The following is a 13,639-nucleotide window of genomic DNA, read 5'->3' as shown; positions in this document are numbered from 1 at the left end:
CCACTGAGAGGGAGTGCAGTGGCCACGGCTGCACGGCCACTGAGTCCCTCTCCCTAATGTCATCTGCAGAGCAGGCCAAGGGAAAGGCTGCTCTGATGGTTTTCATTAAGTCTGAAAATGGTCAAAACTCAAGCAATCCTCAGTCACAGGGGGGGAGATCCCATCCTGCCCCATGCACGGATGTACTACAGAGCACAGGTACAGAACTCTTGCAGACAGGGAAGCTCTGCACATGCTGCAGTCTGTACCTTCTCAAGGGGCTGCAGGCAGGGACAGAGCTTTGCTTGGCTGTAGGGGTGAGGGATCAGCAAGTGCCTGAGCTGTGGGTGAGCCCAGAGATGCACTGTGACCACTCCAGAGCCACAAAGACTGGTAGAACCATGAAGTAGGAACCCAGCCCAGGTGCCACCCGAACCAGGTATTTTGACAGTGCATCTTCCACAGGCAAAGGCAGTTGCAGTGTTCCCTTAGCAGACCCTGATGTGGCTCAGTTGAGGTGTGCTGCTCAGTAGTGACTCCCAAAAACCCCAGGAAGGCCCCAAGGTGCTGACAGACCCCATGTTCAAGTTGGAGACTCTTGCAGGCAAACTGCTCAGCACGTTTGTCCTTCAGTCTTCCCAGGCTGAAGCTGAAGTTGGGAGCCAAAGTGACAGAAATGGTCACCCCAAAACCATCTGGTAAAGCAGTTGAGGACTTTTTGGTGACTCAAGGCAGAACTGGAGAGAATGTGCTGAAGAAAAGCAACAGCTTTGAAGGTCAATGCTCTGCACTTCAGCTGGAGACAGCCCTGCCAAGGGCTCCACAACTCTGGGACAGGCTGGCTCCCAAGGACCTGCCTGCTATCTGGGCAGCTCCGGGCAGCAGCTGACACTGCAGTCCTGTATCTTGCCAATTTGCTCATTCATCAGAAAGGAAACTCCACCCCAGACTCAAGGATGACTGGAGGGAAGGAAACCTGAGGCTGAACAAGCTTATTTGCCCCACTCATTTCCCTCCTGCTTCCAAAAGCCCCATAAAATAACACTGTGAAAGCTGTAGGAAGTTGCTGTCTGTCTCAGGATGGATGGGTCCACACTGCCCTCAGACCAGCTTGCTACCATGACCACAGCAGGCAATGGCAGACTCAGGCTTAAAATATGGGAAAAACAACTGTGAAGTCTCCTCTTGTGCCCTTCACCTGCTTAGCTGTCACTTTTCCAAATGAGCTGTGTCAGACAAGCTCCAGAGCAAACCCAACCCTCCAGCCCCAGGTGCTGAGGTCCTGCTGGTGCAAGGACAAGCTGGGAACAACCCCCTCTGGGGTGGCCAAGGAGCTCCTCTGCTCTTGCTTCTCTGCAAGGTCACAGCAGCCTCTGGAAGAGCCACACGTGATGGGTGCTGGGTGGAAGCAGTCACAAGGACAGGGAGCACAGGAACTCTCCCAACTCGATCTCTGCTGTGTTGGGATCCAATTTCTGACTGACAGCTCCATTTCTCCAGCCAGCTGAGCTGCCAGCACAGGGCAGCCCTTCTTACAGTCTCCAGAAGCCACTACACACACACACACACCCCTCTCTTGCAGGAAAAGAGGGGAATCATCCCATCCATCCACCAAAACAAACCCCAAGGTGCAGCCCAGCCTGGCTCGCTCCCAGCCTCACACACATCTGCCTGCCCCAGGTACCACAGCCAGGGAGATTCCTTCCTTTTAAACCCCTCCCAGGAGGAAAACACACTTTCCATCTTCCTGCAGTGTCTGGGCATGCACAGCCTGCCTTAGGGTTTGCTCTGAGCTGTGTGCTGCTCTTCCCGTTACCTGGGGATTTCACAACAGCCCTGGCATCCCCAGGATGCTCTGAGCAGCAGGCTCTGCCCTCAGAGGAGGGGATCACCAGCTGTCCAGAGTGGAAATGATGAGAGTAAACCTGTTCCTTTTCGATTATGATCTGAATTATGAGACAAAAACATGACAATGAGCCCTGAAAACTAAAAGCAAAATACCCCATTAAGGGAGATGTCCAGGTCTGAGGTAACAGGCACACAGCTGCTTGCTGTGTTTGATTTAAGGTTTTATACACAAGGTAACAGGGAGCACCAATCCCCTGCTGAATTGCCCTCACTTATCACCAAATTCCTCATCTGAGCAGCCTATGGACAGGTCCTGCCACAGCTGCTTCCCACACCAGACTGTGACACTTTGAAATGAAGGGCTGATGAGTATTTCTTGCCAGGCAGCACCCACGAAGTGCCACGGGGAGAAACCCATCTCATGCCTTGCTGGTACAATAAATGTGTCAAATCTTGAGCCTCCTGGGAGCTGCCAGCCACAATTTTCTTCTTTCCTTGTGGCACAGCTTCCCATCCAGCCACTCAGGGGGGCCACAATGAAGGTAGAGCCAGCATTATAAGCCCAGAGGGTTTGTTGTGTAGTTACCTTCTGGAAAAGCCCAGTGCTGGCTTAGACCTTCTCTCTGGGACAAACTGTACCTCCACAGGGAAGAGATCCCAGGAGATTGCAGGGAAAGGTGTTGCACAAGGCCAGCTCCTCTGGTCTCTGCTGGGGTGGGTTTCAAACCTCTTTACTGCTCTTAACAAATCTCCAGGAGGAAACAGAAGGAATGAGCTAAAAAGCCCAGCAGAAAACTGATGTCATATGGGACTGAGACAAGGAACTAAAGGCACCCAGGGCTCCATCAGCACAGCTCCCTCCTGGCCCTACACCCTTTGCAGGGTGGAACAAGGACCTCCCCAAATCCTGATGCAGCAACCTGGCACCAAAGCCAAGCAAGTTTCACAAGAGCTGCCAAACAGCTCATCATGCCCAGGAACTCTCTCCCAACTCCCCATGACTATTTCTTCTCTTGATAGCTAAGAGTAGATAAGATTTCCAACAAGCAAGATGCTTAAGAGCAACTCCACCTTTCTGGAGATGCAGCTGAATATTGCTTTTATCAGAAAACACAAATGAGAGCCAAAGCAATCCTTACAAATTTTGAACTATAGCCAGGGGCTCTTCTGCCTTGAAAATTACTGGATTAGGCCACACGGTGGAGTAAAGGCAGAACTGCAGCCTGACTCTTCCACAGGGATTCTGCATCGAGGTGAACAGCCCAGAGGGGACACAAATACACTTTGGGACTGAAGTCCCTTCACCCAGGGACCTCCCAGAATCCAGATGAGCTTCCTGCACATCCTCCAAGGACCCACTGTAAGCAAGATGGAAAACTACACCCAGCCCGTGCTGCCCTAGAGTTGTTACTTACACTGATTGCATTTTGGGAAGGTCAGGGATTTCCTCCTTTTTCTTACGGAAGAAGAACCAGTAAGTGAAGAGCCCAATGATAAGGGAGATGAGAAACACATCTGTCATGCTGACAAGAGAGTCTTGGTGGGCAGTGTTCTGAGGAGAGGAGATGGGTTCCATGCTGGCGTCCCCCATGATGGGCAGAGGCACTGCAAGGAAAAAAAATGAACAGCAGAAGTCACACAGTGCCACAAAATACCAGCAAAGAATGTTCAGAACATCCCTGACCACTCTACATTTACTCCCAGGACCATAAGGCAGCAATTCTTTGGAGAGGGACTCTGCACCACAAGATCCCTTTGCACCCCAAGGCATCTCCCTGTCCCACAAAGCTTTCCTCTTCCTGATCCATCAGGATGGAATTTCAGATGGCATTTCTAACCCCCTGCACCAGCAGCCCCACATTCCAGCCAGAAGTCCAAGCTGGCTCACCAGGGACTCTTGAACAGCCTTTACTAAAGCCATTACTCCCCACAGAGCCCGTGGGGTGTTAGTGGGGGGAAAATCCTACTCCCCCAGCCACCCCACAGCCCTGGGACTTTCTGCCTTCTCTCCACAAGGGGATGATGCCCTGGCCCTACTGCTGTGTTTATAAAGAGCAGAGCAGTGCTGTGCCTTGGTCCTGCTGTGAGCATCCCCACCTGAGGTCCTTACAACACAAATAAGCTGCTTTACCCTTCCCCTCCACATGCAAACTGGATTTACTGCCCCCTCTTTTTGAGCCTCTGGCTTCCCAGTCCCCTCCACTCTCTTCCCCAGTTTAACTTCTATCTCCTTAACTCTCCAATCTCCTTCCATCTTCCTTGCCAAGGAAGGGTTTCAGTGACCTGTGACTTGCCCATGGCCATACCCAAAGCCCATTCTAGCACTGGGGTGAGCACCCAGCCCTCAAGTCCCCAACTAGCCCTGTCCTTCCCCCAGGAGCCACCCATTGCTCCCTCCCTCCCTCCCACTGCTCTGCCAAAGCTCCCAACACCTCTGACCCTAGTCCAGATCAGCAGATTATCTTCCCAACACACAAGGACGTGCTCTGGCCAAGTAAACAGATAATTAGCTCAAAACTTGATTTCTAAGGGCAAAGTGACTCTCCTCTTGGACTTGGGCATCCTGCCAACCCGAGAGGCCATGGACATTTGAACTTGAACACAGAAAAGTGACTCAGAGCACCGGGTGCCACTGGAGAGAAAAGACACAGCCTGTGGTGGAGCCACGAGGGGAAGATTTAAAGTGTTCAGCAAACCTGTGCCTGCCAGAGAAAAGCTCCCAGATGTGATTCCTGGGAGGCTGAAAGAGAAGCAGCAAGCACCAAGCTGTGCCTGAGCTGAGAAATAAAACTATCAGAAGTTTAAGGTTAGGCTAACACATTCAGGACCTGGGAAGAAAGAGCAAAGTGATGCTTAGGGAGTGCTTGACAAGGGAGATCACACAAGGTCTGCAGCAAAGAAACCACCCCCACACCCCTATTGTTACCCCACCAACAAAAAATCCATCTCTGGAGAACACAAAGTCCTCTGCCAAGGGCCACCACCTATAAAAATCAGCCCTGTGGAGCACAGGGACAAGTCCACAGCCACCTGGCAGTGATCATGGGTTGGCTTCTGGGTATTTTTTCGCAGCCCCATCAGCTCTCAGCCCCACCAGAAGTGTGATTCAGTGCCTGTACTAAGTGCACCATAACAACCCTGCAAAACTTCTCATTAGGTTCTCACAGATGGCACTGAGCAGGGAGGAAAGAAGACAAAAAGAGAGTGATTTGGCTGCAGGAAAGTAAATTGCCTTTTCCTTTCTATCAGGCAGGTCACCCTGTCCCTCTTCCCTCCCCTGCAGACAGGCTTTCCATCACTGAGGCTCAGAGCCAAGCCAGAGCTGGGTGCTATTTCTGTCCAGCTCTAGACTAAACTCTCAAGTCAAAACCTCCACAACTGGAGCATGGATGCCAACAATCCACAGCTCCCAGCAGGCTCCCTCTCCTCCTCTGCAGTGGGATCCAGAAATTCAGTGTGGAGTGGGTCCAGCAGCTTACACAGAGGTGATGCACTGGTGGGTAGGGTAAAAGCAACTCTGGTTTATCACCTCCTCAAGGCTTTTCCTGTGGCACTTATGGCAATGACAAACCTTTCCTCAGAGGAAGATATGAAAAAAAACAAACCCAAAGATGGCAACCACACTGAGCTGGTTTAGAGCAGGAGCTGCATCCCTTCCTTTCTGAGCACCAAATCCAGCACTGGCAGCAGCCAAGCCTGAGGCAAAGCCTCCTTGCAGAGCACAGCAGCATCCCTGGGGACAAACTGCACCTGGAGAGGAGACCCTGGGGCAGAAGAGACCCCGGGGCAGATGTGTCTTTGGTGAGCAGCAGCCCCAGGCTGCATGTCTGACCCCATGGTGATTCCCCTCCCAGTACCCAAGAGCCCAGATGTGGCCATTTGCCAGAGGCCCCTTGGACAAGAGAAGGAATTCCTGGGCTGATTAGCAAGGAGAGGGCTTTGCCTCCAGCAGCAACTCATTGCCATGCCCAAAGCAGCAAAGTTTCTGGCCTCCCAGAGCCAGAGGGATGAGCAGCACCTGCAAGGGGTTTTGCTTTTCCAAGCCTCAGGAGGTGGGCTGCTCTCCCAAAGCTGCAGTCCTTGGGAAGAGGCATCCTCAGGAAGCTCCCAGGGATGCCACGTGGATAAAGCTGAGGGAGGAAGCTGTGCTATCTCCTGGCCTTCACCAAGCTCCAGCACTTCAAAGGGGAACCCTCCAGCTGCAGTCAGACCTCCTGCTCACTGCCCACATCCACAGCCAGAGGGAACAGCACCATTTCTGGAGGTTTACAGATCTCCTGCATGAACCAATCTTTTTTTTTTTTTGTCTTGTCTCTTCATTCACAAGCCCCCACAGCACCAAGGTTCTGTACTGACCTCTGTCCCTAACCCCTACTTTCTAGTGATGGAACCAAAGACACAAAAACTGCTTTGTTTTCGTGGCTCCATCTGGTCCTGGACATTTAGTTATTCAAGTTCTATACCTTAGCCACAGGTTTTTCATTTTGCTCCCCACCCTTAGGAAAAGCTTTGCTCCAATGTATTAAGAGAAAGGCAAAGAATGTGGAATCAGACCTCATACTTGCTTTTTTAAGGGGTTGTCATAACTCAGGAACTATTTATTTAACTCACTTCATCTAGCAGAGGAAGATTATTCCTCAATTTATCTCAGTCTTACCTGGTTGGCTGTAACAATTCTTTTCCAGCAGTTCACAGCAATTCATTTTCAAATACGTGTCCTTTTCCAACTTTCAGGGAAAAGAAACCTGACTCTTACTTGGAATTCAGCTATCCTGGAAATCCTGTAGTCTCTGGAGGGGCCCTGATTGAATCAGACCAAGTTTTTAAAGAGGAAAAGAAATTTATGATGCAAAAGGAGAAGTTCCCAACAGCAGTTTTAAAGGTTTTTATTTTATCCTCAGTATTTATTATATCTTCAGCCAACATAAGACAGGCCCATTGTCCCTTTTTTCTTTCTCAGTTTTTTTCCCTTTGTTTTTTTGTTTGGGTTTTTTGTTTATTTTGAAGGGAGGTTGTTTGTTGGTTGGTTTTTTTTTATTTTTTAATCATGGCTCCAGTTTCTGGATCCTTGCTTATGCACACAGTATCTGATGCAAAGCAACCACTCTCAGCCAAGACATGAGGCATTTACATCACACAGGAAAAGTCACAACATTTGGAACGACTGCAATCAAACAATGCTATATTTTAGCACAGCTTTCCAGCCTCTAAATGCAGCTAAACCTCACAATTATCCAGATCACCCTGCACACCTCCAGGATGCCAGACAGATGCAATTCCTTCTCATGTGAAAAACCATGGCAATGCCAGGCAGCTTCATGATTTGCACATGGACTAAGGGTTCTATCATGTCACAAAAATATTAAAATATAAAATAAAAATATAAATAAAATATAAATATATATTTATTTTTATATATATTATATAAATATATATTATTTATATATATAAACTAAATAAAAATATAAAAATAAAATAAATATAAGTATTGCAGCAAAACAAGGGGGGAAAAGCCCTAAAAGCCAAGTTGCAAGGAACAGAAAAGATCTGGTTTTCTCCCTGCCTTGCACCCAGCTGGTGGCAGCAGCAGCAAACTGTGCAGCAGATGCCCCCAAATCAGGCAGAAACCCTCAAACCCAACCAACGTGCAGAGCATCACCACCTGAAGGTGGTTGGGAGGTCTCCTTTTCTGCCAAACACAGGGATGCTTCTGCAAGCCACACTCTAGGACCTTCCAGTGACCAGAAAGTTTGCAAAGTTGGCTTCAGAAACTTCAATGTGGGCAGGAAAATGGCTCTTTGGAGTTGAATTAGCCTTTTATTTATATAATGCACGTGATGGGTTCCAACTCTCTGGGAACAATCTGGCTTCCCAGTGCCTGGACTGCAGCCTGAGACTCTTGCTCCACAAACTGAGCAACCAAGCCCTGAACCATCACCAGTAAGCACTCCCTGAGCCCCAGCATCACATGAGAGGGAAAGGAGAAGGAAAAGTGCTGAGCAAGCACAGCCCTGAGCTGCTCACTGCTCCCATCTCTGATAACCACATCCCCAGGCTCCACCTCACCACTGCTGAGAGCACCAAAAAGCCCCTGAGCTGAGCCAGCACCCTCCCTGTGCCCTATGGACATGGGGGGCTGGCACCCCCAGCTCCCAAGCTGATGGAAACAGCCAGCTTTCCCAAAGGGAACCAAGCAGAGCCCTTTGGACACCTGCAGATAAATCAGGGGAGCTGCAAGCAGCACCTCTGTTTTGCAATACATGCAGGAAAAAAAAAACCAACCAAAAAACCAAACTCTGGTGACACAGCCAGAGGAGGAATGGAGTGACACAAACACACACAAACCCTCCCAGATCATTCCCACCCGTGCCAGGGAGTGGAACAGGGTGCAGGCAGCCAAACCTTCCCCAGCCCAAAGGAAGGTCCAGGTTGTCCCAGCTACACAGCAGGAGGTTTGGAGGCAGGAATGCCTGGAGGAATGAGTGCTTCTTCACCACACACCTGACAGCAAAACCAGCAGGCCACCAAAACAAGCCCTGGAGCAGCCAGTTCCTCCTGTTCCAGTCCAGCAAGGACACAAACCACCAGATAGCAGTCCTGTGGGAAGTAACTGGGAGTCCATGCACACCTAACAGCTGCACGGGCTCAAAAAGCCTCTGGTTCTTCCAGACTGGCTTTCTCCCAGTAACATCCCAGTAAAATTTTACTCCCAGTAAAATCCCTGGGGTCAGATAGCTCTGCTGAGGATGACCACAAGATCTGCAAGAGTCACTTTGCTGACAAAGAACCAGCCTGAATCATAGAATCAAAGACTGGTTTGGGTTGGAAGGAACCTTAAAGATCCCCCAGTTCCAACACCCCTGCACGGGCAGGGACACCTCCCATCAGCCCAGGTTGCTCCAAGCCCCATCCAACCTGGCCTGGAGTACTTCCAGGGATGGAGCAGCCACAGCTTCTCTGGGCAGCCTGGACCAGTGTCACAGAGAAGAATTTCTTCCTAAGTCTCCAGGTGGGTGTCCATGACCAGGCCCCCTCCCCATCATTTACCCCTAGGATCACTTTTCCTCTCCTGCTGCCCAGCTGTGCACAGGAGCCCAGCACAGATCAGGGACATCATCAGCCTCAAGAAACACTCTTAAAAAATGAACACAGCCACCACCCTGCAGTTTGAAACCAGAGATCAGTTATTTCCCCTGGCATCATGGCACAGCCCCTAAGTCAGCTTCAGGACAGAGAGGGGAGAGGCAGAGTGGAGATGAGCACAGAGCAAATGGAAACTCCTTCTCTTTGTACAGCACTGACCAAGCTTTAGAAATGACAGCAAAATAAATAGAAAAGAACTTAAAAACCAAATAAAACACCTGAGAGAGGGAAAAGAAGAGCACTCTCATAGGTCCCCATTCCCATGGGATCTGCAAAGCTTGTGGAGAGCTCACAGAGCAGCAAAAGGTGCAGGAAGCCCCTGCCACCCCACATGGCAGCTGTGGAGAAGGAAGAGACTGACTTAGAACCAGGAATTCAGTCTTGTGACCCACAGAGAGGTTTCTGCTTTCACCCACTAAAGACACAAGACAGGGGGTCAGGAAGGGAAGCCCCACCAGCTCAGGAGGAAGGAGAAGGGTCAGAGGCTGTGCTGGAGGTGGCATTTCTGCCCAGACTCCATGCCTGGTCTCTTCTGAATCCCACTGCAGGGAAAATTTTCCTCAGTGGGGGCTGCACAGGCTCCCAGCTTTGGGGGATTCCCTGGGGAACCTCCTGGCTTTTATGTCCCCATCATCAGCTTGAGCAGGGGTGCAGGGCTGACTTCCCCCAGTGCCTGCAACAATGAGGTCTGGCTTCCACTAGGTACTTCCCTACCACTTTTTGCCCATGTATTAAAAAAAAATATATAAATAAAATTATAAAAAAAATCCCAGCCCACAAACCACTATCAGCTCAGCAAAGAAGGGTGGAAAGCAGCAGAGTTCCAGGAAAGTCATCTCAGCACTTCCAGCAACCCTCAAACCCCAACCTAAAGAGAGGACTGGGCTGCAGCAGCACCTCAAGAAGGGCTTAGAAACACACACCCAACTCAAAACTTTTTTTTTTTTTTTTTTTTTTTTGGCAATACAGAACAAATTCCTCTCACTGTGCAAGGCCTTTTCTAACCAGACCTTGACACACCAGCTCAGCCATCAGCACAACTTCTATTTTAGACACAAGAAAGATGCAGAGTGTGCCTCAGTCAATCTGAAGCTTGAAATACTGCATATTTGAGCTTTCAGTGTCACACTTGGGATTTTTTTCTGGCCAATAGGTCTTATTCAAGGACAGCAGAGCAGCTGTACAAGCAAGGAAGAAAACAAGAAGAATGTTTCTGAGGCAGAAAGTAACTCTGCCCGATGGGTATACCAAAGTGGGGCTATGCATTGAGCCCTGAAAAACACTGAACAAAAGGACTTAGAGCATTATCCAACACAAAAAATAATTCAGACTTGCCAAGTTGCCTTAAAAGAAAGCAGCCCAGGATTACTGAATTTGCACACTTCCTTTCAGCAGAGAAAAGCCAATCTCTCAACCTTTAAAGGAGGATGGGAGGCATCTCACCAGGTCAGGTAACTGAACACCTTTTTTCACACAGATTAACATGAGCCAGCACAGAAAAAATGAGTGTTCAGGACTACAGGATAAACAAAATCTGAGACCAGCAGGTAAACTGAACCCCCTGCTAACTAATCCTCTTCCCCAGTCTCCCTTCACAGGGAGGGAAAACAAAAACATCCATGCATTCTGCTTCAGGCATTGTTTGAAAGGGGAGCAGGGATCTCACCACTGCCAGTAATCAGGATTTGGGACAAAATGTAGGAGTTTCAGACCACACTTCTGTCAGCTACTATGGACACAGTGAAACCAACAGCTCAGAGGGCAATGCTGCAAAATCTCAAGAGCCATCCATCTGGGCAGGTATTTTGCATGGTTCAGGTCCTGCTGAAGATATTTGGGTTTTTTTTTTCAAGATGAAGAAAGGAATATGGGAGTTTTTTCCAGCAGCCTCTTCTGCCATTGCTGTCACAGGGGAAAGTTCAGTGAAAACCATCCTCCTCCAAACTGGCTGCTTGCTTACTCCTGCCTGTTTTCTGGGGGTTCCAAGTGGGATTTTGCCTGCAGAAACTACATGGAGGGGAGCACTACAGATGGGGTTGGCAGCCACAGGTTTTCACTTCTTCCACCAGGAAGAGTTTGGGCAGTAAAACTAATTCTAACTCTAATTCTGCTCCCCTTTGGGAGGTCTCCTTTGAAGCTAAGAGCTGGAAAAGCATCAGAGGAACATGGTTAAACAGATCCTGCAAAGGTTTAAGAACTGTAAAGACCTCTGACTGGAACAGTATGGTTTGGGGATTGATTTATTTAAAGAAAACCAGGCACTGTTTGTATGGAACTGGGACATTTTTTTCTTTACAAGGTTTTCCTGAGAGCATTCCAGACATTATATGCCTGCCTCTTGTGCTGCTGTAAGGGAAGGAGGTGGTACAATTCCTATGTCACATGGTAACTTGGCCAGAGAGCTGTCCTGCAGGTCCCAGACACCAGCTTCACATCTTCTGCCCCCAAAACCCGTGTGCAGCCACCCCTGCCTGCCACAGGTTAAGACAACTGAGCTGCATTTTATTGTTTTGAACACCTGTAAAACTCAGAGGACTGCCCAGCCCTGTCCCCTGCCATCACACACAAGGCCATGCACACCCCAGAACACCAATCCTGGACTCAAAGCCAAAAAAGGGACACGAGGCCACAGGACAAGAGAGGAGTCAGGCAAGGAATAAGTGGGGTCACACAGGTTGATCCCAAGCTGCTAAAACATCAGCTCTCCAACCCCACACCCCCACCCCAGTCCAGTTAATACAAACAGAAGACAACCAGGCAGGATTTTTATTTCCCTTTGTAACAAAAGCTCCTCCTCTTACCTCCCAACAGTTACACAGGCAGCTCTGTTGCACAACCAGGGCTTGCACAATCCTTGCAGGCTTACTCCTCCAAAGCTTGGAGTTTACTAGAACCCAGAGATGCTAGCAATGACCCATGAAAGCCACTCAACAGCTGCATTTCACAAGCAGCCATGCAGCAAGATCCAGCATTCTTGCCAGCAACACAAAGACAGAGCTACCAACACCCTACACTGGTTACTAAACCTTCCCAGCAGACTTGCACAGGCACTGCCAGAGCCAGATTTTCCAAGGAGAAAAATCCAGCCCCATCTTTAACTCCAAACTTCTCCATCTCCCCTACTCCATACAGCAAGAATGGACAGTCAATAATGCAAAGGAATAATCAGGCACCACAGGTTAAACTCAGCTGCTCTTTGGACTTGTGGCCCCTGTGAAGTCCCTGGATGTACAAGCTCCACTTTGGCTCCTTCCAGACTCCATGGGCAATCAGCAGCACACAACTGAGTTCAGTGTTGAGAAGGAGCAAGAGATTAGGAGCAGCCTGTGGTTAGGTTCTGATAGATGAAATTTCAACCTCTATAAAAAAGCAATCTTGTCAGAGGTGTAGTTGTCACTACAGGGCCTGTGACTCACTCTTAACAATAGTGTGTATCACGTAATAGCCATCTCACTGCCTGGATCAAATGATGACATTGGGAAAACAACTTATGCAAGTTCTACAAACTGTGTTTTTTGGGGTAGGAGAGCCCATATCAGGAAACAGAACAAAGTCCAGTGTCAGTGGGGGTAACTTCTGGGTGGCTTTCCTTCACACCAGAGGAAAGGGATGGGAAGGAGATGACAGGAGAGCAGACCTGAGCAGGGAAGCCTTTTCCTTCCTCCTTCAGGACTGAGCAAACACATTATCTTGGTTGCCAAAAGAAAAGAGTAAAGATCAAATGAGATTCCAGCCTGGATACAGTTCCAGAGGCTGCTTTTGCTACAGGTGACCTGGGTAAATCAATCTCATTCCCAGGTTCTGGTCTCTCGGGTCTCACTTCCCAAACCCAACTGCAGGCAGAGATGCTTTACAACCTGTGGGAGCCCAAAATAAAGAGCTTACCTTGTACCAATGGCTCTGCAAGCAAGTACTGAGGAGCTCCAGAGTGTTGAGGAGCAGGGAAAGCCTCCCTCAAGCCAAGTTCTGGTTGTGTGGCCTTGCTGAGCTCCTCCACCTGCATTAGAAAAAACAAAAGTTTCAGGAGGCACTTCCTTGCTCAACCCTGGCTACCCAGAAGATACCACCCCAGAGGTTTTACTGTCTCAGAATTAGAGCAGAACTAATTAACAGAGGATTAAGATACCTGAGTGACACTACCTCCTCCTTCCTGCCCACTCTCCACCAAGCTTTTGACACCAAATCAAAAGGAAGTGCTCAGTTCTGTTAGGTTTTGGGGTGGGTTTTTTTTCCTGTAACACTGGTACCCTACCTACTTCTTGCCCACTTTATGGGAAAGTAGCTTGGAAATTTAGTTCTGCTGCCCCACCACATCCACACACAACCCAGAGGACTCCCCAAATCCTGACACACTGTTTCAGAGCAGTCAACCACCATAAGACACCCCAGGAGTAAAACCAAGAGCTGCACCAGGACACCACCAGGATCTCCAGGAGGTTCCTGACTCACCAAACCTTCCCCAACAAAACACCAAATTCCTTAACTCCAGCAGATGAAGGAAGCTTGCTTCATGTCTCATCAAGATTTCTCAGAGAACTACAAGAATACTGAAACCAAGCCAAATCCCTTCTCTCCAGCAACAGGAACAGGGAGCTGGCAACAAAATGTTAAATCCTGCAGCTCCTCAGGATGGTCCACAGGAAACATGAAGCCCTTTGAAAGAAGTCTG

At 49.1% G+C, this 13,639-nt stretch overlaps 1 protein-coding gene across 3 annotated transcripts in view; it reads right to left on the bottom strand.

Moving 5' to 3' along the window:
* LOC103529631 (NADPH--cytochrome P450 reductase) overlaps positions 1-13,639 on the bottom strand; it is a 29,439-nt gene that overhangs the window by 14,125 nt on the left and 1,675 nt on the right. For 2 of the 3 annotated variants that reach the window (XM_030462211.1, XM_030462209.1), the window contains exons 2-3: positions 12,856-12,967; positions 3,243-3,432 (exon numbers count right to left, since the gene is read on the bottom strand). In XM_030462211.1, coding sequence (XP_030318071.1) covers positions 3,243-3,418 — 176 coding nt within the window. In that variant the 5' untranslated portion in view covers positions 3,419-3,432; positions 12,856-12,967. Of the gene's footprint in view, positions 1-3,242; positions 3,433-12,855; positions 12,971-13,639 lie in introns of all 3 variants that reach the window. The other variant, XM_030462210.1, reaches the window with a different exon arrangement.

Source organism: Calypte anna, chromosome 19, assembly GCF_003957555.1.
Source record: "Calypte anna isolate BGI_N300 chromosome 19, bCalAnn1_v1.p, whole genome shotgun sequence".
Taxonomy (NCBI): domain Eukaryota; kingdom Metazoa; phylum Chordata; class Aves; order Apodiformes; family Trochilidae; genus Calypte; species Calypte anna.
This window is presented reverse-complemented; position numbering and strand designations above follow the sequence as displayed.